The sequence below is a fragment of the Hylaeus anthracinus genome, unplaced genomic scaffold, assembly GCF_026225885.1.
Source record: "Hylaeus anthracinus isolate JK02 unplaced genomic scaffold, UHH_iyHylAnth1.0_haploid 12000, whole genome shotgun sequence".
NCBI classification, from domain to species: Eukaryota; Metazoa; Arthropoda; class Insecta; order Hymenoptera; family Colletidae; genus Hylaeus; species Hylaeus anthracinus.
In genome coordinates, this window is record NW_026534347.1 from 1210082 (window position 1) to 1235719 (window position 25638).

The following is a 25638-nucleotide window of genomic DNA, read 5'->3' on the forward strand; positions in this document are numbered from 1 at the left end:
TATTTACCCAATTCGAGCCGGACTCGAATGTCAACCACATCCTCGGGTCTGGCAGCCATGAGTTCATGTCGTTTAATCACACGTGGAATAACAAACATTTAATGCGAACCAAGGACAACGTCACTTGCACGGATACGCGGGAAATGAACGTTACTGCGCCTACGGGCGAAAGTTTCGTCCGTTACTAACCGTACGGGGTTACGTTCGTTTATGTTTACATGAGAAAGCATCCAATTCGATCCTTCGATACGCTTCTGCCTATTCGAGAGTTAATCGATCCATTACGGTAAATTATACGTCAAGTGTTCTCAATAAGCCTCGCACTTTAAACGCGTACTTTTTCGTCTTGTAAGTATACTTGTAATTTAGATCGCAGTTGGGTCTATCGAGGGCCAAATGTTTTCTATGGTCTGCTATGGGAAGTCGATGTTTTCAGAAATGAATTCGGAACAATTTAAATTCTCACCCTAGGTCCTAACAGTACTATTTTATATTAAAAGAAATTAGTACTGTAGAGCCGTGGTTTTTCTAATATAAATAATACGAACAGTTCAAACTGCGTACCAATAAACTAATATATCGCTTAAAAATATTTTTAAATCCCTTTCGTGGATTTAATTTCATTACGAAATTTTTGGGGGTTAATGTTAACGCGTATAGATAACGCGAATAGTATTACGGAATGCATCAGCTGCAGATAAGAAAACGCAGTAATAACACTGTATATTATGCATGTTAGTAGTAAGTGCTGTAAACGATTAAATAGTTGTTTTGATTCGTCGATCGAACTTACCAATTAAATAAAAAATCGATTCCTCCAGAAGTCCGTCGTCGTCATGTATAACCAAAGCGTAGTTCCGCTGCCTAAAACCGAAAGATAACCACGTGAAAGATCGGCAACTTTAAACACGAATAAATTTAATAAAAAAATGTAATTTAAAATGAACAACTCGTTTTCTGAAAAGTTTACACGTACAAGAATTACTCGTTTGGTACCGAAATACTATTTTACCACGAATACCATACAAAGAAAAGATAATGTACCGTGTATTTAAACCGGAAACAAAGCGAAAACGAAAGGGCCACAAATTTTTACTCGTTGTTTTGTGGAAAATATTCAAATTAAAAAATTGATTGTATTCGACGGTTTACAGACGATATTCTGTAAGAGAAAACAAGGATTCTCTCTCTAACGCGATTCGATTTCTTTGTAGCGATCTACGATTTACACAGGATTCGTAGAAAGCTTTTTGTCGTGCGAATTCTAACCTCACCTGAGAGAGTGCGATAATTTTGAAGATATCTAGTCTCGTTAATCGACAACACGAACAACGGGAGCGCGAATTAATTGCACCATTTTCTGAATTAATCGCGAATTACATCGTGGCCACTGCGCGACTTAGAACATACGAGGAATCACACGATTAAATCGTGACACAAAAATTTATCTCGCTTTCCTTCGTCCGATGCACGAAGCGTCATCCACCAGTTGGCGCTCCAGCTCTGAACAGCTGATTTCTCATGCACGTGCGCCATGTGCCAATGCCAAGCGCAAAGCTTCGTAACGTGAATAATAAATATCTCAATTAAATACACCGATACACAGTATTTAATTTTTGTTTGATAGACTTTATCATCATGTCAGAACCGGTGCCGTTACCGCAGAAAAAGTATTACAGGCAACGCGCTCACTCGAATCCCATAGCAGACCACTGCATAGAATAGTACGTAAATTTCTATGAAAAATATAAATTTACGTTAGAAACAATTACGAAATAGGATTATTAAATTTCATTTAAAATTGTTTTCAGTCCTGTGAAACCTGACTTAATGGACTGGAGTTCGTTGTATCCGTATTATTTTCCAATTGACAAAGTAGAATCTAACGAAACTAATACACAGCAAAAATGCGTGGAGTTTGCAGACATTGGCTGTGGCTATGGTGGATTACTAGGCATGTACATTTTCACATTAAATATTATACTTTCATGCATGATAATGATAAAATGTTTTGTCCAACAGTTACACTATCCCCCATGTTCCCTGATAGTCTGATCATCGGAATGGAGATTAGAGTGAAAGTTTCAGACTATGTTACGGATCGTATAATTGCATTGAGATCACAGAACCCTGGGCAATACCAAAACATTGCATGTTTAAGGTCTAATGCAATGAAGTATTTACCAAACTACTTTCACAAAGGGCAGGTATAAAGGGTAATTCTATTTTTATAGTAATAATTTGAAATTTACTCTAATTCTTTGTAGTTGAAGAAGATGTTTTTTTTGTATCCGGATCCACATTTTAAAAAATCAAAACATAAATGGAGAATTATAAACAAAACACTCCTGGCGGAGTATGCTTATGTTTTAGCTGAAGGAGTAATATCAATTACAGTTTCTTATTTTAATATTTTCTTTGTGTATAGATAAGTAATTATAAATATCATTTAAAGGCTATTATATATACAGTGACAGATGTGAAAGATCTACACGAATGGATAGTACAGCACTTTCGAGAGCATCCTTTGTATGATGATGTTTCCAAGGAGGAATTGGTATGTTTCTTGAATTATTTATGATTATACAGTCTATAATAAGGTACTTCTTTTACAAGGATGCAGACCCAATCGTGGAGAAATTATATGAAAGTACAGAGGAAGGCCAAAAAGTAACAAGGAATAAAGGAGACAAATTTCTAGCTGTATTCAAACGAATTCCAGATCCGTATAATAAAGAAATTAGTTAATATCGGCTACTTACCGCAATATATGTATATAAATAAAATTATTTTCTATGATCAATCTACAAAAGACACCTTAGATCCCATTTTCCTATAATGTGCTTCCTCTTTTTCAAGCGGATTATTACCTAGAAAATAAAACATACTCTTTTCCTGAAACAATACTTAATAAATAAATTAAGCAAAATTAAGTACTAGTACCATGTTCAATATGAACTTTGACTTGTTTGGGTATAGTCTTAATATAATTATCGTGTCTGACATCTTCTTCGGGAATTAAATGCGCAGTTTCTAAAGAGAATTCTTCGTGTACTATGATATATAACATCTGAAACAGTATAACAAAGTTACGAGATACTTATAGTCTTTTTATTATTTAATTGAATTTAGTATTCCTACTTCGTCTAATATAGAGTTAACGAACGCCAATGGCGGCGATACGTAAGATCTCCGTATTAATCTCTTACGATCGGAAAGATTCATCGTCATCTGCGAATAATATATATTTCTTCGAGGTATTAAACTTTCTTCGACGGTTCTCTTAAATCGTTTACTGGTAACGATATCCCTGTAAAATATGAATCTCGATATTCTGTTACGCAGAAGATACGAAAAAATCATTTTTACCATAATAAACCTTCCAAAATAAACTTAGTTATAGAAAGCTCATTTTCTTCCATCGTAACTTTACAACTTCCGCTTTTATTTAAAAAAATCGCAAGCGACGGCGCGGCTTTTAATTCATCTGCTAAACTGACTCTCAAACATTCATCCTCCACGGGATATATAGAGCAGCGTAAACTTAACGATTTACAAAATATTTCCGGTTTGTCTAGTATTTTTATCCAGGATTTCTACGTAAAAACAAAGTCCTGAATATTTATAATTACTTAATTTTTGGAATATCGAATAATTCGACGCTTACTGGCACTGTAATGCCTTTTTCAGTAATGATAAACTGTCCCTCCAGTTCTTTTTTAAGAATATTGTGCTTGATGACGCTTCTTTGATAGTCACGCCTTTTACCAGCGTTAAAAAACTCGCAAATTACGTTGACATCGACTCTGCACGAGTGTCCGTTGGTGTGAATTTTCACCTTGAAACTCTGCACTGATTTTGGACATACTATACCTTTGCGAGGAAATACCTCGACGGAAAGTATTTCGGGCACCGTTTCGCTGAGAGCGTTGGAACATTTAAACAACTTTTAATTAGTACGAAAATCAAAGATTTACCTCTTCCACGTATAAGCAAGCGCGTCGTGTGGTAGATTGTTATAAACTAAAAGCATTTTCACGATAAAGTTATGGGTAGGTATCGACCACATATCGATGCAATCCGTGCTGAAGTACAGAGGGAACACTGCACCTTTACAAGCGCAATTACTCGGTATCGTATTTCCAATGATCGTCGATCTAAAGTTGTAGGATGATTCTCCCTCCAGTATTAATTCGGTATTTTTATTGCCCAATGTTATTGGCAGCACCACCTTATAATAAATGGTATGCTTGAATCATTTAGAAATAAATCGTATAATGCGATAAACTCTCCGATACCTTGTACGCTCCAGACATTCTGGGTTGAAATTTTAGAAGAAGACATTTACTCGTGTAAGCCTCCGCGATACCATTTTGAGGCGAACAGGCAAATATTTGGCAATTATAATCCTCGTTCAGTTTGCAGATATTGTCCATGTTCACGAAATATGGCAAATCGTGACTCGTAACGTTGCGTATCCAAAGTGTCTAGAAATTTGTTCTTACTTTCATTCTAACGTTAGAGAAACGAATTGAACTCAAGTTACTTTATGGATTGCTGCTTTGTTCCCGAAATAAATTCGTCCGAACTTCACGTGCGTGGTGTTTAGGAAGACGTGCTGCTGTTCAGATTCGGACAAGCAGTCGATTAGCATATTTAAAGTAACGTGACGATCATGTCCTACATCCAGATCCCAAGATATCTCTGATTTTCCAATCGACGTGTAACGTACCGTTATGGTAATTATAGTTCGTTTGTTTGGCTGAAAAGAATCGATATAGAGCAAAGACACTACACCAATTTTGTTATTAAAAGCAAAAAAAACTCGCACCTTTAATACGCCTGACTCTGGACACACGCTGCAAAGGGTCTGATGAACGCAATCAAGTTTCTCCTTTTGAAACGATAAACCTATTTTCTTCGCGACAGGTTTACAACTGCATCGCTGAACCCACTTAAAAATCCACGCAACGGATAACGTCGAAGAATTCATCATTATCAACTTAATATGAAATGCTCCTTCGTTTACGACCATTGGGAAAAATTTGATGGGCAGTGTTTTCCTTTCTCCCGGTAGTATGCTCTTCAGAATTTCATTTAATCTAATACGGAGTAATTAATAGAGTCGAATTTGCCGGATTTAATTATTCTACAAAGTTTGAAGTGGTCATACTTCTCGACTTGCATAGATTTCCATAGAAACGGTTTGCTTATGTTCAACGAATATTTTTGCTCGCATCCGAACGCGCACATATTCTCCACCTGTTCCAAATGAAAATTATGCTATCTTATGGAGGGAAGGGGGGAGAGGCACGCAATCAAACGTTCACATCATAGAACGTTTACGTAAAAGAATACGTTCACCTTTAAAACGGGTAATATGCACATGCAAATCGCGGTAGAAACTCTGGTAGGGTTTTGTTCGGTTAATAAGATATCTGATCTCGAGTTAACTCTTACGAGGTATTGAATAGCCAATTCGTAATAGCCTGGCGTACGTGGAGTAATCGAGATTACGATTTGTTCGTGAGAACCTGAGAAAATTGTTCCCGAAGTTGGACGTAATTGTACGTCCGTTTCGATGTCTCCCAGCGGCCAGTTACGATGGGTACAAATTAATTTATAGCAAATGTTTACAGGGCTGCGATTGAAAAGGCCGAAGCTCAGCGTTCTGGTAGCGTTGTACTCCACTTCTCGAAAGTTTAATTCGTTCGGAATCGCCTGAAAATAAATTACGAATATTTACGATACGACTTTCACACTTTTTTTTAGTATACCTGTAACGATCCCATTTTGCTATTTCCTCGAACTCGCACGGTTAGACAGCTCTTCGACCCAACACCAATTCCATTTTTAATTACGATTAACACGCACTTTATTTCGAAATCGTACTCCACGTCCAGCTCGGTTGGTTGAAAAATACACTCTTGGAACAGAGTATCATTGGGATCAAGGTTTCCACTTTCATATTGCATTGTGAGTTCGGGTGGCATTTGATAAAATGCGTACCTACAAATTAATTAAAAATTTCTCGTCAATTTAATATCGACTCAACTCGTACAAACGCACTTTTACTTGGGATAAAAAATTCCTATCGACTTACTTTAACGTGTGGCGAGTAATATTTCGCATTCCAAGCATTTCGAACTGCTGACAACGCGGTATAGCCGGTGTGAAGTTTAATTCGTTCTTACCGAAAAACTGAACATTCGCGTACTCTGCGTATCCTTTCATATCTATACAAGATTCGTTTCTCGTGTCCCCGTTAAAGTATATTGTCCATCGTTCTATGTAAATTTGTTCGTCTTCGGGTTTTGGTAACATTTGTACAGCAATTATCTGGTAGTCTCTACGATACACATATTCTTATGTTAGACAATGCAATCATGTACGTGTGTAAGTTTGTTGTAAGAGCAGCGCCACTTAAGTACCGCTCGAGTATCATTTATAATAATAACAATAATAAAGTCGTACCGGTGGATTACACCAAGCATAGGCTTCACGGTGAAATGACTCTCTGGTGGTGGGACAAAATGAAACATGAGGGGTAAATGACCGAACTTTTTGATCATGAACGTCGTGTAAACAGGAAACGGTGGGACACACGGCGGCATTATTACAGTTTCAGGTATTTTGTATTGCGGAATCCATCCGTTCGACCCAACAGGGAACGAGTGACCTATTCGTTCAAGCATTAAAACCCTCTTAAAATAACACGGACATGTTTTTATTCATTCGTAGCCCCGAACCTATTGCTCTGACCGTCGTAACAAATGGAAACCTCGATCTTCCCTTGAATTCTGAGAAAGCAGAGGCGACGATCTCTCGTCCAAAGAGGTTGTTCGTCGCGTTGGGGTTGAACGAAAGTTCAAAAAGCGCCGAGCGATTTGCTCGTACTTGCATCTCGCAAGGTGTCACGTTGAATATTGCATCTGCAACGTAACGGATAAATGTACGTATTTTTTCCAAGAGATTTTAAATATAAACATGACTCGTTACTTCGGACAGAATCACCTTTTTCCCACGCGATCCATAGATCGGATGGACCGTGATTGGTGAGGCATATCGCATGTGGGATTCTCTGAACGTCATCTTCCATTTCTACGTTCGTCTGACCGAAATTAAAATAATTCCTCGAAAGAGATATCAAAGGCAAGACTCCTGTAGCGTTTACGCTATCGCTCATATATCCTTCGAACCCGTTTTTCTCTGTTCGCGAATAGGTAAAGTCACTTGCGTCCACTTTATTCTTGGACGAGTTACGGTACCCATATAATTCTATAACGATTGGTTCCTACAACATCTTTCTTTTAAAGACTGATTTATCATATGTAGTGCGATGCTTCGAGTATTTAATATATTTATTTACTTGATGCAATATCAAAAGAGCCAAACGATAAGCGTGACTTCCATCTTCCGATGGCGTGAATGTAATCGTAACATATTTGTACGAGCAAGGATCGATGCAACCGTGTTTCATATCCAATTGAATCGTCCGATACTTTTCGTCCACGGCGAACATAAAAATCGCTGCTACTTTAGAATTGTTTCTAAGTTTAATTCGCCATTTTGGTTCGGGGTTGTCGTTTGTGGAAATCATCACGATTTTTGTTGTCGAGCAAGTCACTTCCGGACCTGTACGGTGATGGGAAATGGAAACGCAACGTACGTGAAAAATATGACGTAAGAAAGAAGACTTTTATGTTTTTCATCTGAATTATTATATGTATATTATTATAAGACGTTATCGTTTGCACCGATGCAAGATCCACGGGTAACGATTTTTAAACGCGTCCCAATCGAGTCGATAATGGTCAAATAGTCCACATTTTTTGAAGATACGACGAACGGTCGGTAACGTATTTCGCATAAATATTTTTCTTTGGGCGCCAAAATCCAAGTATAAGAACGTAAATGGAAAACGTGATCCAGAGGATTCGTGGTGGGGTCTCTTTGAACCTGGTACATTTGTTCCTTCTGTATATAACAATTGCGTTGGTTATTTCTGCAATAACCCATAAACTTGCCAAAAAAGCAAATCTTACGCAGGATTCGTTCCATATCTCTATCGTTTTTACTGCTGTTTTGCCAACTTCCACTTCCTCGTAATTCAAATGGATCAATTTCGTGCCATTTGGTAGATATTCGTTCATCCTAGACTTAGTATAGAGATCATGTTTTATTGCTATTGCTAGTAAAATACATGATACGCTACAGAATTTCCATAACATTTCCTCCCATATAACTATAAGGAAGTCACGAGTACCTAAACCATCTTCCCTCAGCAATAATACTAACTAACCTTGCTTCCGTAAAAGTATGAAAATTACTTTTATCGCGACACGTTTATTTTCGTTAGATGTATAAGAGGAAACCGTTGACAGATGTGGGAAAAATTTTCTTGGAATAATAAACGACGTACAAAAACAACGTAGAACCATTTATTCCTGAACAGTTACTTGAACGAATTTCCATTCATTCAACGTGTAACTTCATTCTCTACCTGAAATCCTACTTTTTATTATTGATCATTTATCCTTTATTCGTTGTTTAAGATTTGTTATTTACGTAAGAATTCTACCCATCCCATTGATATCGCGTATCTTTTTCTACGGTCATCTCTCTCGTACGCAAGGGACACATTCGTTTTGTTTTGATACATGGATGACGTATCCTCAAAGACGGCGAATCGAACCTCAAACTGTTCCGTGAAAAACATATCCTACGTCTTCCGTTCTTCTTCTCCTTCCTCTTTATCTCTTTCCCTCTCTGTGTATCACGGGAAATCTCAGTGATATTGATCATAGATTCGATCATTCGTTAATCGACGTTAGCCGCGTTCTTTATGGCTTTCTGACAGTTCCTGTAAAAATGGCTCGACGGGATGTTTTGTATCTTTTGTGTCTCCTGTTTCTCGCGAACAATTACGTGAGATACAGCTCGTGCTCGCTTCACGATAAACCTTACGACGAATGTGAGTGTTCCTCATAGATGGGATCGATTGGTTCTTATTTTCGAAGGATATTCAATTTATAACCTCTTGCTTTTAGATGGTTTGGAGTCGGAGAGGTTTTGTCACAAGCTCAACAAAAAGTCAACCATCGAGATAAAAAATTCAGCAGCTATTGTTTGGCCTAAACACATGTTCGATCGATGGTCTGTTCTTACAGATGTTCGTTGTAAATTTGTCTTCAAAGCAGCTAAAGGAGATGGATTGTTCGGTGTAATTCAGGAGATGTCTCTTAGACAAAATTCCACGGATTGCATAGATTATGTACAGGTAAACAATCATTTTTCATTCTACTCGGTGTTCATGGTAAACATTTATACCATTCAAAGACCAATTTAATAGTTTAAAAGGAAAGACAACCATCGGACGCAAAAGTTTTGCGGAATGATGGATCGCAGTAAAATAAAGTATTATACGGTTCCTGAACCTGAGCACAATTTTTACATGCCTGGTGCAACACACCAAACAGCATGGAATTTTGCTGAATACGATCCAAGCGAATCTAAATCTGGAGGAGAATTAGAAACTGAGATATTCATTTCAAAAGAGAAGTTAATGGATGGAGAATTCCTTGCTCTCAAAATTGTTTATACTCCATATAAAAGTAAGTTCGCGTAGTCTAGACAGTTTTCTGGAATTTAAATTTTTTGAATTTCGTAGATTGTAGCAACGTGGATTTCGCGGAATATACATCGATCCGCATGAACGCCTGTTTGCGGAATGAATTCTTTTGCGATCGAATTTATAATTGTGCCCCAGGTGTTTGTTCAGACGAGGATAATTGTCCGAATACTTCCACTGAAATCACCAGCACCGGCACTGGTACAAAAGTAACAGTGGGTGCAGTGACTACATTAATATTGTGTTTCATTATATTTGTTATGTGCTTATGGATATGTAAAAGATCGCAAAAGTTATGCTGGTCTTTGGAGTGTGTTGATCCAAATGTGTGTTCGTCAAGGCCGGGTCAGTTACCACACGAACTCGAAGGATCCGCGAACCCACCAGTTCCGACGGCACCGATGTTGGAAGTCGCCGTTTGCCCGTCTATGCCGGATAAAGATTTGCCACCTAGCTATGATTCATTATTTCCAGAACAAAGTAATCCTGTTAGATCATAATCATAAATTACTAAATGTAATTAATAGGTATTGGCAGTGTATTATCTAATGTTTTAATTAGATATCGCTGTATAAAGTGCAGTCTTCATATATATGGTATGAATGAGTGCCTTCCTATATACGAAACAGATAACATGCATTCCCCGTTTTTTATCGCTCCAATAAAAATACTCTTTTGTTGTATGACACTATACAAATACGAACAAGATGTGTAAGAAAAAAAACAATTATTTAACAACAACGAACAAATACATTACAAAGAAACTTTGTTTATAGTTTGTAAGTTTTCTCCTTGAACATTGCAAAAGCGTAGTCCGTAACGAATATAATATTTATACGCAATTGTTTCTACTTTTTATAAAAATACTTGTGACATCTTAATACAAGTAATTTAATTACAGCATCTTTTAGTATTGGTAATCTATTACGATAATCCTGTATAACGAATCACATATTTATTAAAATATGGAACACTTGTTCTATGTATTTTGTAAACTCGAAGTAATATAGCCGAAACATATGTAAGATATTTATAACGAGTTTTTATACACGTATAAAGTATCGAAATTTTATAGTATTATACAGTGCTACAAAAATGTGTATATTTTGAAAATTATTTGTTACAAACCTTTATAAACATATACATAACGACATTATGTAAATATTACATTTGTGATAATAAAATTATTAAAAATTTCATTCACGATATTTTTGTTTTTGAAAAGTTATGATAACAGTTTTTTTATTATTCACAATTATTATATTTATCACATTTATTTTCTTGCAAACTTATGCTGTCAACTTTTTCGGTTGATATGTGTTCCAACAACCATAAACAAGCATTGATAACGTTATCGATTTCGGCTGGCCCCGATGCTAAAGGATGATTATCTTCGTAAAGAAGCATCCTAGAACATAGTTGATGAAACATGAACATTTTTAACATATTTAACAAAAGTATTACCCTTAACTTACTTTGTCTTAACATTATTAGCCTTCAGGCGTTGATACCACAGCTTCCCTTGAGACGGAGGTACGCGTAAATCATTCGAACCGATGCACAATAAGGTTGGAGCTTTCACTTTACCAACGTGACGAATCGGAGAACATTTATACATTTTCACGAACATTTCAAATTCAGACGAGTCTATCGCGGGCGTTTCATCGAATGAACAGTTTATAACAGCGGCACACCTGGAATTAGATTTGAAACGACATTAATGATGAGACTTAAATACTTCCCATGATATATATTCAAACAATATTGTAACTATTTATAGGTTATGACTCTTGTACTAGACGTGCATCGTCTCTTATTATATTTTGTTCTACAATTACGCTTACATATCGTGATGGTACATAATTTTCTCTTCCTTACTCAGAGCATTGCGACTGCAATATAATCGAGATAATTCAGAACTATATAAAATTTTTAAAAATACATTAATTTTTTACCAGTCTGGAATATCTGATATTCGAAACATAGCAGAGATGTCAATTACAGGATTCCTCGCAACGACAACTTTGTACAAGTCCTGCAAAATAGGTTTATTATTATACGATATTTTGCGAGTACTTTACGAGCTTACCGGATATTGGCCACTTAGATGAGTCACTAAAAATCCACCATGTGAACCTCCAGTTAATCCTATTTTTTCGGGATTTAACCATGGATACTTTCGTAAAGCTTCTTTTGTAGCGGTTACGCAATCTGTTACATCAGCATCCCCAACTCTGCCTTGAAGATATTCTACATTTTTAGAACCCATTCCCGTTGACCCGCGATAATTAACTTGCACCACGGCTAAGCCTTAAATTAAAGATAATTATTTGGTGGTACAACCAAGAAAATCGAGTTTGAAAATTGAATCAATCGAACCCTTACCTGACAATACAAAGAGGAAATAATCGAGTATAAACTGGTTCACGTAATTAGAGTGAGGTCCTCCGTGTGGTACAATTACTAAAGGTACAGATTTGTCATCTCCACTTTTTGGTCCAAAATAGATAAAGTTAAAGTGTTCTAGAAACGTCGTAAAATTAAATATATTTAACTGAAAACCTCTATTTAGTATTACTCAAGTGACTTACTAATTTCATCTTGATTATCGTAATCATGATTCAAACACTCGTACATTATATTTTCGGACCCAGGAATTAACGCTGAAGTTGAAAGTTTACTTCTCACGATATTACCGCTGCTAGTTACTTCCAAATTGAACTTTCCTACAGTAAGAACGGAAGGCTCTACAAGAGACATTTCAGAAAATGCGATGATGTCATTTTTCACATCCAAGATAGTGAGGCTAGTTTGATCATTCTCAATCTCGGTTATAGTTTTTGTTTCTGTAAGAAACATATTTATATTTCGTAATTACAATAAATGAGAAATTTCGTAAAGAGCACGTATATCTTTTTACTTGTATCAACGATGTAAGAACGTATATTATTCTGTTGAGGTGAACTCAAGAATATGTATTGGGAATCGCTGCTCCAACATCGTCGTGGTAAACGGCCGTACAAACCGTAGAATTGTTTTGAATTTTTAATCGATATAGATGTGTGCACTACATCTACAAGCACGTCAGCCTAGATTGAACAAAATAATTTAAGTTCACATGAAATGAACACGGTATCGATACATTAATATGTGACTACCTCTAGTTTCTCAGAATCTAACTTCAAATGCATCAATCTGTGAGCGTTGTGATGTGGTCCACCAGCTTCTCTTTCTAGCCAAATTAAATGTTTTCCATCGGGACTAATTCTGGGGCAACGGACGGCGCATCCATCGCTCGAGAGTTTTTCTAGGAAATAATTGTAACTATTACAAGCTGTGATAGAATAATAAGATACATAGACATCGAATATTTCTTACTGTATTCCCCATCTTTCAGTAGAAATATCCAAGACAGTCTGTTAGTACAGGCAATAAGACCTAAATGTCTCGGTTCGTGTTTCCACGCTACCCCGACTACTCCTTGATTTTTTGTCCACAATACTTGAGCGGGTGAAAGTTCGTCCGGTATACCCGATAAAATTGATATTGTGTCTGTTATTGTATCGAGGACTCCGATAACAGATCGATGTTTACCCACTAATTGTTCTCCCCAATGAGGTTTGTAAATATACTCATTACCCTGTTGCAAGTATTTATTCCAGTAAAGTTTAAAATGCTTCCACTGCATTTATATAGTGGTAAACAATGTATTAATATACAATATATGTATATATATATATATATATCTTACGACTGATACTTCATCTTCTTCTTTTTCTTTTTTACTAAGAGGTTTTTGTTTGTAAAATGGTCCAGATTTTGGAAGTTTCTTTTCTGCAATGTATAAAACCTTAGTCTTATCTGGAGACCATTCAAAAGAAGCAAATTCAGCTGTAACATAACATAGCATTAGTAACTTTATCAGAGGCCTGGATTAAATGTAAAAAATTACAACTTATAAACAATTACAATCTGTGTATACATCTCCATGAACATCCAAAGCAGCCAAATCATAATTCTCTACAAGCCTCTGCTTATCCCAGATTTCTATAAATTGTTTTGAGGTGTTCTCAAGTGTAGTTTGCTTTAATACAGCTCTACGTTTCTCATCTTCAGTGGATACAGATAAAAGCCTGATAGAAAAGATATAGATTAACAAAAATGTTTTATAGGTAAAAGAAAATTAGAAGTATAAGTTAGAAATGTAACATACTCTGTTGTAACATCAATTGGAAAATTTTCAGATAGAAGTTGCAATTCAGAATCCAAAATGTGATTTCGACAAAATTTTTCATTTATTTTCCTCTCTAAATTTCTTTGGGACCAAGTACTTAAAATTAGTACTCCACTACTAGTCGCTCGAAGAATCTTTGCACCGCTTAATGACGGATTCCGAGCTAATGTTTTATATAAATTAACAATTTTTTCAACCTACAACAGCGTTCATATATTAATGAAATATTAAACGTAGTAAAATAAAAATGGTTATTAGAATATTAAAACCAATGGAATATTCACACGAAAAGTAGTAGGATGTATTAAATTTATATATACCTGATTCGATGCCATTTTGTAAAAAGCTCCTTATTCCGCTATTTCTTCGTTGATTCTGCTATCAAAATACAACGAGTACGCTATAAAAAGAGTTCTTATCTTAATAAGAATCAAACACAGATAACAGGTGTAAATAAGAAATTATGTTGAAAAATGATCAAAGTAAGGTTATGTTTTGTGGTTAGTGTTAGATATTCTTTTTTCGTTTAAATGCATTTGTTACGACCGCCACTTCGAAGAAGATAGTAATTATTAATACAATAGAAATATACGTAGGTTGATTAAGTTTGGAATTAAATAATATATCGAAATATTTGAGGCGGTTCACTACTTCTAAAAGGCGCCTGTCGACTGTTATCTTTTATAGACATTGAATAGTACTGAGTTTGCAAAAACGATAAAAGAAAACATAGCTATCGACGCTATCTTCAAAATTATTTGATAAGGAAAGAATCTTCTGAAGGTGTAATCTTCTTCTTATAACATCAACTTCCAGTACAGAAAATTTATTTACAATCTATAATTTTACAAGCGTATCTAGAAGATACATCTATGACTCTTTATATTACGTATATACAATTCGCAACAACGACGCGTAGGTCTTCGTAACTTCAGCATAAAGCACATCTATAAAAATGTTTATAAAAATAATTTAAAATTGCTTTATAATTTAATAGAAAGCTGTTGTATCTACTTTAAGCGAATACTTCTTTTTTCCACTTTCTTTCGATGTCGTATCGCAATAATACTAAATGTTTGAAAAGATACACGATACTCCGACGTAGATAAGAAAATACCCATCAAAATTTCTGGATCGAAACTATGTTGCGAAATGTTTGTTTCTAAAGGGGTGGCGACAATCTGTACATTCTAAATTGAAATTATCGTATAAAATAATATACATACATATACAAATTACGTTTAATTGTACTTATACGAATATCAGTCGTGTGTTTGTTAAAACTCATTTATCGTTTGTTACAAGTATCCCAAATCTAGTATCGAACAATACTTATGAAAGTATAAAAAAAGAAAACGATTCCGTAAAGTACCTATCTCCAACGTCGGTTATTCCTTTAACAATTAAAAATATATGCCGCATGCTCTGTAAAAGTACAGTCGTTTAAACATTTAAAAACGTGGAGTTCGACTTTTTAACATATAAAATAGGCTATTCTATGTAGGCTGTGGATAAATTTCTCTAAAGAATACTTCGAATCAACTATTCAACGCTAGTTGATCTACGCGACATTCAGATTGACAAATAATCCCTCGTGAAATCAGTGAATCGAATCAAGGCAATCTTTCGTAATTCCATTAAGGCGCACAAGACGCTCGGCACTTTCGATTCGCGATTTTTCCTTTCAGTTGCCAAACAATGCAGCTTTCTGCCTAAATTGCGCTCGCCTCGCCGCTTTTTCCTCCTCCTCTCGCTTCCGTTCCTCCTGCTCCATGCGGATTTCGTCTTCGAATTTGCTCGTTTTACGTAGCTCCTCTATCTGCGAACGAAAAAAAGAAAAACAGTAATTAATGCACAGGAAGCATTAATTGGGACGGATACGCTTTCGCGAATCGTTAATCCGCTCTACGCACGGCTACTGGAATAAAGTCGTTCATAGTTTCGCACGTTCGCAATTTCATTATCACCTTCCGCGCTGGTGCGGATAGCAGTTAGTCGTGGACTCAAGGAGAATAAAAAAAAATATTAATAAGTAATTCTTTCCCGGACAAACGTTTACCTTAGCTTCGAAGAAGTTTTTGGCGCCCGTAACTCCCACCTCGTCTACGTCTACTTCTGTTAGCCGAGCTAGCTGGCTCAACCCAGAGTCCTGTTCTAACTCGCCAGCACGCGCCTTGCGGTAGATCAGTAGAAACTGCAACAAAGACCGTCCAAGTTAAAGGAAAAGATGATAATGACCCGATAAAATTTCCTGAAAAATCACGCGGCTGGCGTTCGTTTCCCTAATTCGATTAGCATTCTAAATCGATAACACGATGACTAAGGGGAAGGTGAGTACTGGTCGCTACACCGAGTTCAGCGACGCGATGAATCATGGCGATTCGCGATCAGGAGACCCGATCGCGTGCATGCAGATCGAACGCTTTGTTCATGAACCACGAAAAGTCACGTAGGAGAATGCGGGGCCATTCGTTTGCATCAAGTCCGAGGACTTTCCTTTGCCGCGCACACGTGGCTTCGCATCTGCGATTTATCTTTTCTCAAAAGTGGACCTATCGCCTATGGCGTCAATGGACATGGATATTTTCTACTAACTACTGCGGCTACAATTGCTACACGATCTTAAATAATACAGAGTTTTCCACAAGGAACTTCGTTACAGAATACAGAATAAAAAAATGTTGGCTTTCTGTAAGAATTTGTGATTGATACTCGCCTCAAGAACATATTCGAAACCTACTCGAAGCGCGTTTATAGCGTACTCTACTAAAATAGAACACCATTGACCCCCACAAGTGTGCATACAGACAGAATAAACACTGGCCATCATCAGCCAGCTTACGCGCAAGTTTCACGTTAAACCCCCCGGGGGGCAAACTATTTTTACGAGGGATACATGGCACGCGCGTTCACGCGTTAAACGTCGCAACAGGCAAAAATAAAACGTGTTTCGGTAAGGCATTTACGTCTCATCGAAAAGTCGACCAGCGTGTATACTTGACGCTTAATTTTACCGTTCCTACGTTCCTTGTATCATATTGCATTCGTATGTACGAAATTTTCGTTGTACTTTGTATTCCGTTACATGTTATTTCTTAATATAGAAGCGTGTACTAGAAAGTGAAATGAAACGGGACAAGCTACACAGTCGGGGTCTGCTCATCCAGTGAAACTAATAACGAGCCCACGAAAGTATTCGTCATTTGCGCATCGATTTCCGGTAAAATGAAATCGTTACGCGAACGAAACAATTTCCTGTTTTCTTATTACGCATCGCGTGGATTCTTTCGATTTATTAAAAAATGAACGTCGATCGACACGCGAAATCGCTAACCTCGCGGAAGGAAATGCGTCCGTCGCCATCCTCGTCCACTTCCTGTATCATTGCCTTCAAACCCAGGTGAGTCTGCGGTGCACCTAAAACCTCCATCATGCGTTTCAATTCGGAGAGGTCGAGGTACCCATCGTGACCGTCGTCGAACCTGCAACCAATCGACGTATCGATTAAATAAAACATACTCGACGCGAACATCTTATCGGTTGTAGGTGATCCTTAGTTTGTTTTTTAGCGTTTGTTCGTTCCTCTGCTATTACGTTTCCTCTCGATAAAGTATCGCGTTACTTTATATGAATGGAAATCGAAGGTAATGTCGAGAATCGATCTTATCGCGTCATGTGCTTCGCTGAATCGACAGGAACGCGGTGGTAACACCCTGGAAAGCAATCAATGAGGTGGCTATCGGAATCGTTTACACGGAAAGTCGATTTCACGAGCTTCCGGCTTGCAGACACAACCGCAACGCGCCGATGACATTCTCCGCGACTTTCGAAATCGGTTGTATCGACGATCGTTCTCACGTTTCCCCTCCCCTTTCGATATAAATTTCATTACACGCTAATTAAAAGTAACGAGTTGCGCGATTAAAATGCAGGCGAACGCTTTCGTCTGCATTCATCATGGGATGCTCGTAAAATATGCGAACGCATGGTTCACCCAGGCGTATTGTTCCGATATACAGGGTGGTCTGCGCAACTTGCACACAAAGTGAAAAAATGAATGGTAAGTAAATTGGCGAGAATCGAAACGAAACTATTCGATAAATATTAGGTTTAAAGCTCATCTTTCCGATAGAAACTAATTCACTGTTATCTCGTCTTCCTCCAGAGTTGTCCAATGTTTCATCCACCTCTTTTCCTATTTTTCACGTTTTCATCGCAGCATAGAATTTACGCAACGTACAGAACCAATCGCTCACAGCTGAATTCTCCACGCATGGCAGGTCGAAACGAGAAATATCCAATTCGTTTCGTCGGAGACGATAACGATTTGCAATATAAAGCCAAAACTACTCAAGTGTAGCGATTCTTAGATCGGGAGTGCTCCGATGTTTGCTGTGTCAACGATTTTATCGGATAACGTTCGACGGAAATTGTTTAACCCTTCTCCTATCTTCGACAGAAAAGAATAGTTCAAGTTTGTCGGGAAGAATATCACTGTCGCAAACGATGAATCTACGCGTAGTATTGCGACGGATTATCGTTAACAACTGTTTTTCCTGTGTCGCGGTAATTAAATGATAATTGCATGCAATTAGAAACTGTAAGTCATCATGAATCCCCAATTTTTAACAGACGTGCAATAACGTAATAATTATTAATATTACAGCTGACAATCTGTAATAACAAACACAAAACTCGAAGAGTTAATTATTTACTCGTCTCGCTGGTTCTGAGGTCAAGGTAGAGAAATGACGCGATATAACGTAAATACTCAAACGAACGTACCGCGTCTAGTTCTTCTACTTCTTTACATTTATACCAAAGTATCTAGCGATGAGGAAATAGCGTCGAGTTCTACAGAATTTACAAAGGTCCTCACCAATGGCCGGAAGTACGTGCACTGACTCAGTGCAACTATCGGCGACAGATAAAACGACCGATTGGACTTGCAACAAATTACATTAACCGCGATCGTCACGACGATAAATTCATTTCGTTCAGGGTAAAGAGCAAGAATCGTACGAAGGTCGAGGTTGCGGGTTTATATGCATAGACGAGCGGTGCTGATCGATAAGAGAGGGAGTAGACGCGCATTTCTCTGATACCCTACCTATATCACCCCGCGTACGCGATCGGAGACGTTTGCGATTTCACGGTTCATTCGAACAATCAATCGACGAGCAGGTTTTATTGCGGCAGCGGTTCAGTTATCAGCGAAAGAAATACGAGTACGAGGGTTACTGTTTCCGTTGGTGTGCACCAGAGGAGGACCTAAACTCGTCGAAGTCTCGAGTGAACTATCGTTCTTCGCAAATGAAAGACGAGTATCGTTATTAAAGTATAAACAGCTCCCCAAAAGTTACATTAAAACAGAATAATACGAAGTTTCACTCGATATAAATTATAAAGGGTTTAATTAGAAGCTATGGAGAGAAGAGAGTCATATTCTAAGGGTTCCTACACCCCCTCTTCGACAACTGTCAATTTCAATTTTTCAAAGTGATACTCTATAATATAAGTGCCATTGCGTAACTAAACGGCACCATTATATCACAATTTCCTTCTAAGTCTTCAATCAGAAGCTGCAAAGTGTTATCACGGGATGAAGCTACGAGCGAGTCGCGATTCCCTGGGTAGAAGCGAATATTTTCGTTGAAAAATGTTCGACGACGTCAATTTACGTGCCTCGAGTATCAAGGACCCAGAAAGAAATGTTTACTCCGTAGAAAGGACTCGTAATCCCGCGAAGTTCGTACTCGTAGATATCTTCGATTCGGGATTACGAGGTTCCTCGGGACGCGAAACGAGTTTCATCGATGCGTTTGACCTTTAGCGTACACTTGACCTTTCGATATTTTATATCGTTGCTTCTGATACCGTTCGTTTGATTCGACGATGACGAAACGAAAGCAATAAACATCGACCCACGAAATTTCATCGTCGCGCTATATTCTCGATGTCATCGTGCATCGATCCTCGAGTAACTAACGGTCTTCGCGTATTATTTTCGCTATATTTCATTTGTTTATCCGAATAAGAACTTGGCTAATCTCTGGCCTACATCGATTATGCCCCACAAGCCGGTAATTACTATTGCGACGAGGACCTATGACGTGACGCGAATCGATTCTAACCAGGCCAGGTTGTTCCGTGACGATATACAGGCTAGTCCAGGTATTGTTATCGCACAATCAATTCTTGGATCATGGGGCTGGCGGCGCGATTCATTCGCCAACGTTCTCCAAGACTAGAGGGAACTGGGTCAAGGTGACCACTGGTACTTGGCTGATACGTTCCCTCTCGCCCTTCCACCATTCTTTCGTAGATCGATGCGGTGGAGATTCTCCTTTTGTATTTGGAAAGACGTCATCACCTCCGCGGCTCCACTGTAACGCGCTTTTCCCCGCTGCTTTTGGCACGTTGCGGAACCTTCAACCCTCGATCGCTGCTATTTCGTATCCAGCCCTCGAGGCTTCTGGATATTTTTTCATAACGTATCTCTATGCATCGCGGTGTATCGCAAGCATCAATGAAAACCTATGCCCATACTGCGTTTGTACTCGATCGTCTATTCTCTGCTCGATGCGCAGCTAGCTTAATTGTCTCGTTTCTTTAAGCGTTTCACTTTCTTCCTCGCGCACCGCGTAATTGGCCTGCACTCCGCATTATACAATTCGACGTTCTTAAAAGAAATAGGTTTGCTCAGAATGCGGCCCCCGACGCGACTCGTCGCATAACGACAAGCAGACCGTTAGTTCAAAACCATTCGCGAAGAGCACGCGTCCCGAATACGTAAACGCCATTGGGATTTATTCCATAACACGAGTCCCAGACGTTGCGCGGATATTTTATATCGATCGATCCTTGCCCGACGAAACGTCGGATTACTCTGATAATTAATTTCTTCCCTATTTTAAACGACACGAACGTACATAACGTACGCAGAGTACATTCTATTGGTATTTCGTACCTCCACGGTTACTCCATGGCTCAATGGGACTTGGAGGTGTCTCGCGAATCAGCGAAATTCGAGCACGTCTTCGATACGCGAGCGTACCTGGCGTATTAAGGGTCGCGTACAATGAAACCGTGTCGTCGACTTTTTTTCTCTATTCACCAGTCATGCACGTATTGCACTTTTGTCATCGCGTTCTTCTTTTGTCATCCCCTCGCGTTGATTTCTTCCTGTTCGGCTAAATCGCTTCCGCTTTACATGCCACGGCCGTTCAACTGAAACTAATCGCAGCTACTAGTCGCAATCGAAACGTGTAACGACGACAATGGACGCCTAATTTACAGTTAAACATCGTTTACTACTTCTTTTTCAAATCGTTACTAATTGTAGTTGTTTCGTGGAAGGGGGCTTGACGATATGTCCAGAGTTTCATTTCTATCGCAGAATCGAGAGCAATCGCGCACGATTCAATGACGCGTTTCATTTAAAAGTTTATCGAGAGAATCAATCACGAACACGATAAATCACACCATGAATCACAGCAGCGAAATACACGCGTGTGAATCACAGTGTTACGTGCATGCCAAGCAGTTAGTCACGAAACGAATTCACACAGCGCGTTGTCTGATGACTTCCGGTATCGTACAGCGCTCCTGCGTACACCGTAGCATATGAAATTTGGAAACTCGCTACGTGCACCCCATGGAAAACTCCTAACGCAACACGAGCATGCGTTCCTGTCGTCTACATTTTACTAAACATGTTTCGTTGAAAGCGTTGCTTCGGTGGATGTAAAGAACAAAGAACAAGACAAACCGAGACTTGAGCGTATCCGATATGATAACTAAATTGTAATCACCTATCGTCGAAAGTACATTATCTCACTATCGCTTTAAGATTATAAAATAGCAACGGTTATCGAGTATCGACACAATAGTGACGCTCTTCTTTGTCTCTAACACGTTACACCACGAGCTACAAGTGTCTAACGCTCCTTCTGTACAGGGTTTCGAGTATTCGAGGTTTCCTAACACTAACAGTCTCTGAATTAATCATCAGACTATTACGAGCGACAAATAATGACGTATTAGCGGCATCGCTATTTGCCAGCAGCGACACAGCTGACTGTAACGAGCCAAAGGCGGAAGCAATCCATTGTTACATATTGTTGTATTACTCTTCCATATTGTTTCGTGGCGCTAATACAGACCGACCGCAGAATGGATAATATTTCATACGTGGGAAGAATTTATTGCGACACGTTTAACCGTGCTGGAATAGGTCACGATTTTCCCCACCGAACTACCGTGAAAGGAGGAAAAGATAATGCTAGGAAAGAAGTTAAAACTGGCTGCCTTTTACGCGCTGAAAAACCAAAACGTATTCCGTTCCTTCGCGATACTGTTTCTCTACGGGGCAGACGGTCGTCAATTACTCTAAATTTCACGATTTCTAAATTCATCTTCTCGAGTCGAATTTGCTGCTAACGAACTGCTATCGCCATCGGAATCTAATTAACGATCGCCCTAATAAAGCGTTTCCGATTCAGAGATAAAAAGACCATTTGGCGTTCTAATGGCTCCTCTGAGCGAACTTTATCGCGTTGGTACTTTCTACGGTTCGGAATTAACAATGTAAGCTACTTTCTATATTTATTTTTTTAAACGATGGCGCGACGCTCGTCTGAGGTGGTAGAGGCCATCTTCTTGGAAATCGACCCTATCGAGCCGCTCTCGTTGTCTTATTAGTATAACTTAAAAATTTGGGAAAGTGCATCGAGGTAAGGAGGACTCTAAAACGGGAAGTGGCCGGTTGATAACCGCAGCCTACGTAGACGCATCCACGACCGAGTGACAAACTATATGGCTACTATCAAATGTCAGCGAACCTATATATCAGACGGCGGTATAAATGCGATACGTATTTATGGTTGCTCGGGGAACAATAATCGTTCATCAAAACATTGTCGTTGATCGGAACTTTTCCAAAATCGTATCGCTCGTGCGGTCTCTGGCCAGTCGTATTCTCCTGCTGTAAAAGAGAAATGCTACAATTATAATTTCGATAAAAATGATTCGTCCTTGAAAAGGTTAACTCTCTCGCGATACTCGCGTAGTAAATGTAAATATCCGTAACCCGTGCCATATCCAGTCCGTGAAACGTTAAAAAGCCAGGAAAAGTGGGTAGCTAGTTTCTCTGACGACAAGGACAACTCCTTGGACGGTTACTCGTCGCAGTTATCTTTTTGGCCGAGGTATCATCTATCGTGCACGATACTCGTGCACACGTGGTTGACGGTGAAACTTTCGCGCTACCAGATTTATCGACTATCTCATCCTCGATCGCATAAATAATTACGCGACGTCTGTTACTCGTTATCAGCGTCTCGAGCAGGATTATACTTTGGAATTAGAAAGCAGGTGCGAAAGGATACGCTTACGTATCGTAATATGCAACCGTTGCTATCTAACAGCAAACTAAAATCAATGTTGCCACTCGATTATGTATGAACGCGATCGTTGTGTAATTAAGACTCGTTACGTTTACTTTCCGACTTGTCGTTTTCTAAAAAAATCTACTCGATACCGATAGCAAGCGCGAGTGACGTTCAAGTTTTTCGAGCAGCTGTATTTCTTTTATTCCTACGCTTCTAAGTGAGTTATCCAGAAACACGATCCCCGTGTATCACGACAAGCGTAAAAGGAAACCGACCCGCGACCGAGGAAAACGAGTTTCCTTCGCTGTTTCGGAATTAAAAGCCAGATTCATTGTTGGACTGAAAATCTCGCAACAGAATCGAACGTGATCCCAAGGTGATATCCGAGCGGAAAGGGTGACTTTTTTCCCGAGTAAATAGAAGGTAGGAAAACGGGAAAGTCCCGCGCGGATCGTTAAGAAACCGCGGATCGCAGAATTCGTGACGTAGTTATTTCGCGGCACGGTGGAATAAGACGCGAGTCGGAGGCCGTGTTCGCGTTGCACAGCCCAGGGCAGACGACCTCGAGGAGTCTGTCCTCCGTCTCTCTTGTTCTTCTTGTAGGTATTTCGGAGTCATCCGGGCAGCAGGTTTGACAAGGCAGAAGTAGGGTGAACACGGACGAGCACTTGGCCATCGTCAAAAGCCGCGCCGCGAAATAACTACGAAATCTCGAGTTCTACCTTGTTGGACCAAACGAAATGCTACTTTCGCACGGGTTGTTGAAACAGACCTATTCAACCGTACAAGTTTGAAATAACGAAGACATTCGGGTGATCAAAATTCGTGGGACACTAAAATGACCCATAAATATTTCTAATTGAAACGTATCTTATCTGATCGTGTTTCGTGTATTATTCTCGTACGCAGAAAAACTGCCTCGTTAGAGGAAGCACGAGTCTTGCTTGGAGGGATGTAAATAAACTCGAGCGTAAACGTAAACAGAAGGTCGAGAGATCGCGAGTCGCGATGCACTTTCCATTTTCTTGACCTTCGCCTCACGATTCGTTTCGAACTTTGGTAATTATCTACGGTCGTGACTATCTCACAGATTTCGACGACCTTGATATACGCTGTAGAGGAGACGGTTTTGAATAATTTCTTGATAACAAATGTCGGCTTTACCCAGCGTCTTGCACGATGAATTTCGATATTTTTCACGTGAATTTTGTTGGGATCAGATCGTAACTTCGAAAATTACGATCCGATGACAATCTAGTTTCTAGATGACTCAAAGAAGAAGACAATGAAGCGTTGATAAAAATGAAAACAAGCTCGTTTTCAGTCAATTCTAGAGATCGCGATCGATTTAGTCGTTTATTCCTATCGCGTAACCTCGATATTGACCTACATGTTATTGCTAACTCGATCCATCGTGTGTCTAGTAATTTAATATTTTCAGAAATATACCAACCCTTTCAAATACGATATTTCTTTTCCTACATCGCTCCATAAATAAATAGATATCGAACACGTTCTTTCAAACGCATTCAAACGTCAACAAAATATAGCCAACCGCCGTCTAACCTAGACCTAAGACTAACCTACAGTCTAATCGTTTCCCGAAACGACAGGTCGAATAGCCGAATATTTGTACGCAACAAAGGCTTCTAAAAATCCGTGGCCTCAAAGACGGAGTAAAATAGGTCACGGATCCTTTGCGAGGATCGTTTATTCTCAACGACAACGAAGGACAACATTTTTCCAGGTAGAATAGCGAGTAAAGAAGAAAAAGTCGGGAGAAAGAAACGAAAGATTTGGGTCCCTCACCTGTTGAAGGTTTGCTCGTACTGCTTGATCTCGCGGCGGGATAACTCGTGGAACTCCGTGTAAACGTTCACGAATTTGTACTGTTTTTTCACTTCTTTCCCTTCTTCGAGCTCCTCGTTGATTCGTTGCCGCCTGCTAAGCAGATTACTCAGTTCCGCGTCCGCTGGCATTTTTTCCAAAACTGTCCCGTCGATTTTTTTTTTTTTTTTATGGTTAACCTGTACGACTTCGCGAAAACTAATTTTCGCTGACACGAACGACACTGCGATTTCCGGTGATTTTTGCGATAGATACGAACCGAGGTGATAAAATAAACGACTCGAAAAGTTGTCAAATGAAACGACAATGGAGCAACGAGACGAGACGAGACGAGAACCAGCCGCCGCGGTGAGCCAGCGACCATACACTGACGGTGCGCCGCGAAACTTTGGTATTTATAGGTAGGGGCACCTTTGGGGACCAGCGCCGTGTCACCATGGCAACCACAATGGCGCTCCTTTCAATGATCAGATACACTCGATATTCGGATACAAATACTGTTTTAACATTATGCTCTGTATTTTCAGTAAATG

The 25638-nt window shown here is 39.0% G+C and overlaps 6 protein-coding genes across 10 annotated transcripts in view; 2 read left to right on the forward strand and 4 right to left on the reverse strand.

The window, feature by feature from the left end:
* Positions 1 to 1415, reverse strand: part of LOC128890014 (kinase D-interacting substrate of 220 kDa) — a 27699-nt gene extending 26284 nt beyond the window's left edge. The window contains exons 1-2 of one of the 2 annotated variants that reach the window (XM_054148151.1): positions 1275 to 1415; positions 794 to 864 (exon numbers count right to left, since the gene is read on the reverse strand). Coding sequence is in view for 1 of the 2 variants with exons in the window: in XM_054148149.1 (XP_054004124.1) it covers positions 8 to 67 (60 nt within the window). In the remaining variant the exon portion in view is untranslated. Of the gene's footprint in view, positions 1 to 7; positions 140 to 793; positions 865 to 1274 lie in introns of those variants that run through there. The other variant, XM_054148149.1, reaches the window with a different exon arrangement.
* LOC128890036 (tRNA (guanine-N(7)-)-methyltransferase) overlaps positions 1 to 2812 on the forward strand; it is a 5229-nt gene extending 2417 nt beyond the window's left edge. Inside the window, exons 1-6 of one of the 3 annotated variants that reach the window (XM_054148189.1) lie at positions 219 to 348; positions 1812 to 1954; positions 2023 to 2207; positions 2268 to 2381; positions 2456 to 2557; positions 2617 to 2812. In XM_054148189.1, the coding sequence (XP_054004164.1) occupies positions 1831 to 1954; positions 2023 to 2207; positions 2268 to 2381; positions 2456 to 2557; positions 2617 to 2748 (657 nt within the window). In that variant the 5' untranslated portion in view covers positions 219 to 348; positions 1812 to 1830 and the 3' untranslated portion in view covers positions 2749 to 2812. Of the gene's footprint in view, positions 1 to 218; positions 349 to 1493; positions 1725 to 1811; positions 1955 to 2022; positions 2208 to 2267; positions 2382 to 2455; positions 2558 to 2616 lie in introns of those variants that run through there. The other 2 variants (XM_054148188.1, XM_054148190.1) reach the window with 2 other exon arrangements.
* On the reverse strand, positions 2752 to 8703 carry LOC128890017 (cilia- and flagella-associated protein 65-like). The gene is made up of 20 exons (XM_054148155.1): positions 8569 to 8703; positions 8046 to 8503; positions 7758 to 7977; positions 7370 to 7635; positions 7015 to 7294; positions 6750 to 6932; positions 6475 to 6679; positions 6104 to 6349; positions 5778 to 6009; positions 5365 to 5721; positions 5174 to 5262; positions 4832 to 5102; positions 4547 to 4762; positions 4299 to 4487; positions 3978 to 4231; positions 3668 to 3920; positions 3370 to 3596; positions 3142 to 3310; positions 2944 to 3070; positions 2752 to 2870 (listed from the first exon to the last, which is right to left on the reverse strand). Exons 2-20 carry the CDS (start codon positions 8229 to 8231, stop codon positions 2800 to 2802), a joined length of 4041 nt encoding a protein of 1346 aa, XP_054004130.1. The 5' UTR covers positions 8232 to 8503; positions 8569 to 8703; the 3' UTR covers positions 2752 to 2799.
* Positions 8687 to 10422, forward strand: LOC128890031 (uncharacterized). Its single transcript, XM_054148179.1, has 4 exons — positions 8687 to 8974; positions 9051 to 9280; positions 9353 to 9614; positions 9671 to 10422. Exons 1-4 carry the CDS (start codon positions 8872 to 8874, stop codon positions 10129 to 10131), a joined length of 1056 nt encoding a protein of 351 aa, XP_054004154.1. The 5' UTR covers positions 8687 to 8871; the 3' UTR covers positions 10132 to 10422.
* Positions 10158 to 14563, reverse strand: LOC128890022 (acylamino-acid-releasing enzyme-like). 2 transcript variants are annotated; one of them, XM_054148166.1, is made up of 14 exons: positions 14186 to 14563; positions 13845 to 14062; positions 13601 to 13764; positions 13383 to 13522; positions 13010 to 13271; positions 12790 to 12938; positions 12552 to 12720; positions 12223 to 12477; positions 12017 to 12154; positions 11721 to 11941; positions 11587 to 11666; positions 11476 to 11523; positions 11107 to 11325; positions 10877 to 11039 (listed from the first exon to the last, which is right to left on the reverse strand). In XM_054148166.1, exons 1-14 carry the CDS (start codon positions 14198 to 14200, stop codon positions 10877 to 10879), a joined length of 2241 nt encoding a protein of 746 aa, XP_054004141.1. In that variant the 5' UTR covers positions 14201 to 14563. The 2 variants fall into 2 exon arrangements, with proteins under 2 accessions (XP_054004142.1, XP_054004141.1); XM_054148167.1 differs by lacking the exon at positions 11476 to 11523 and having other exon boundaries at positions 10158 to 11039.
* Positions 14564 to 14675: 112 nt separating this feature from the next.
* Positions 14676 to 25333, reverse strand: LOC128890042 (EF-hand domain-containing protein D2 homolog). The gene is made up of 4 exons (XM_054148203.1): positions 25067 to 25333; positions 17200 to 17347; positions 15925 to 16059; positions 14676 to 15684 (listed from the first exon to the last, which is right to left on the reverse strand). The coding sequence occupies exons 1-4, from the start codon at positions 25234 to 25236 to the stop codon at positions 15550 to 15552; spliced, it is 588 nt and encodes a 195-aa protein (XP_054004178.1). The 5' UTR covers positions 25237 to 25333; the 3' UTR covers positions 14676 to 15549.
* Positions 25334 to 25638: the final 305 nt, after the last annotated feature.

What these genes read in the sequence shown, in the direction of transcription:
- LOC128890017 (XM_054148155.1), bottom strand. Translation starts at nt 8,231, where the DNA reads ATGTTATGGAAATTCTGTAGCGTATCATGTATTTTACTAGCAATAGCA. An exon ending in ATGCTTGGTGTAATCCACCG is followed by an intron (nt 6,350 to 6,474) that starts GTACGACTTTAT and finishes TGTGTATCGTAG; the next exon opens with AGACTACCAGATAATTGCTG. An exon ending in CAAAGTTCATATTGAACATG is followed by an intron (nt 2,871 to 2,943) that starts GTACTAGTACTT and finishes TTTATTTTCTAG; the next exon opens with GTAATAATCCGCTTGAAAAA.
- LOC128890022 (XM_054148166.1), bottom strand. An exon ending in CCAATTGATGTTACAACAGA is followed by an intron (nt 13,765 to 13,844) that starts GTATGTTACATT and finishes CTTTTCTATCAG; the next exon opens with GCTTTTATCTGTATCCACTG. An exon ending in TTTCCTCTTTGTATTGTCAG is followed by an intron (nt 11,942 to 12,016) that starts GTAAGGGTTCGA and finishes CTTTAATTTAAG; the next exon opens with GCTTAGCCGTGGTGCAAGTT.
- LOC128890031 (XM_054148179.1), top strand. Translation starts at nt 8,872, where the DNA reads ATGGCTCGACGGGATGTTTTGTATCTTTTGTGTCTCCTGTTTCTCGCG. An exon ending in CGATAAACCTTACGACGAAT is followed by an intron (nt 8,975 to 9,050) that starts GTGAGTGTTCCT and finishes TCTTGCTTTTAG; the next exon opens with ATGGTTTGGAGTCGGAGAGG. An exon ending in TGTTTATACTCCATATAAAA is followed by an intron (nt 9,615 to 9,670) that starts GTAAGTTCGCGT and finishes TGAATTTCGTAG; the next exon opens with ATTGTAGCAACGTGGATTTC.
- LOC128890042 (XM_054148203.1), bottom strand. Translation starts at nt 25,236, where the DNA reads ATGCCAGCGGACGCGGAACTGAGTAATCTGCTTAGCAGGCGGCAACGA. An exon ending in GACGCATTTCCTTCCGCGAG is followed by an intron (nt 16,060 to 17,199) that starts GTTAGCGATTTC and finishes TCTTTGTTGCAG; the next exon opens with TTTCTACTGATCTACCGCAA. An exon ending in AAAACTTCTTCGAAGCTAAG is followed by an intron (nt 15,685 to 15,924) that starts GTAAACGTTTGT and finishes TTTCGTTCGCAG; the next exon opens with ATAGAGGAGCTACGTAAAAC.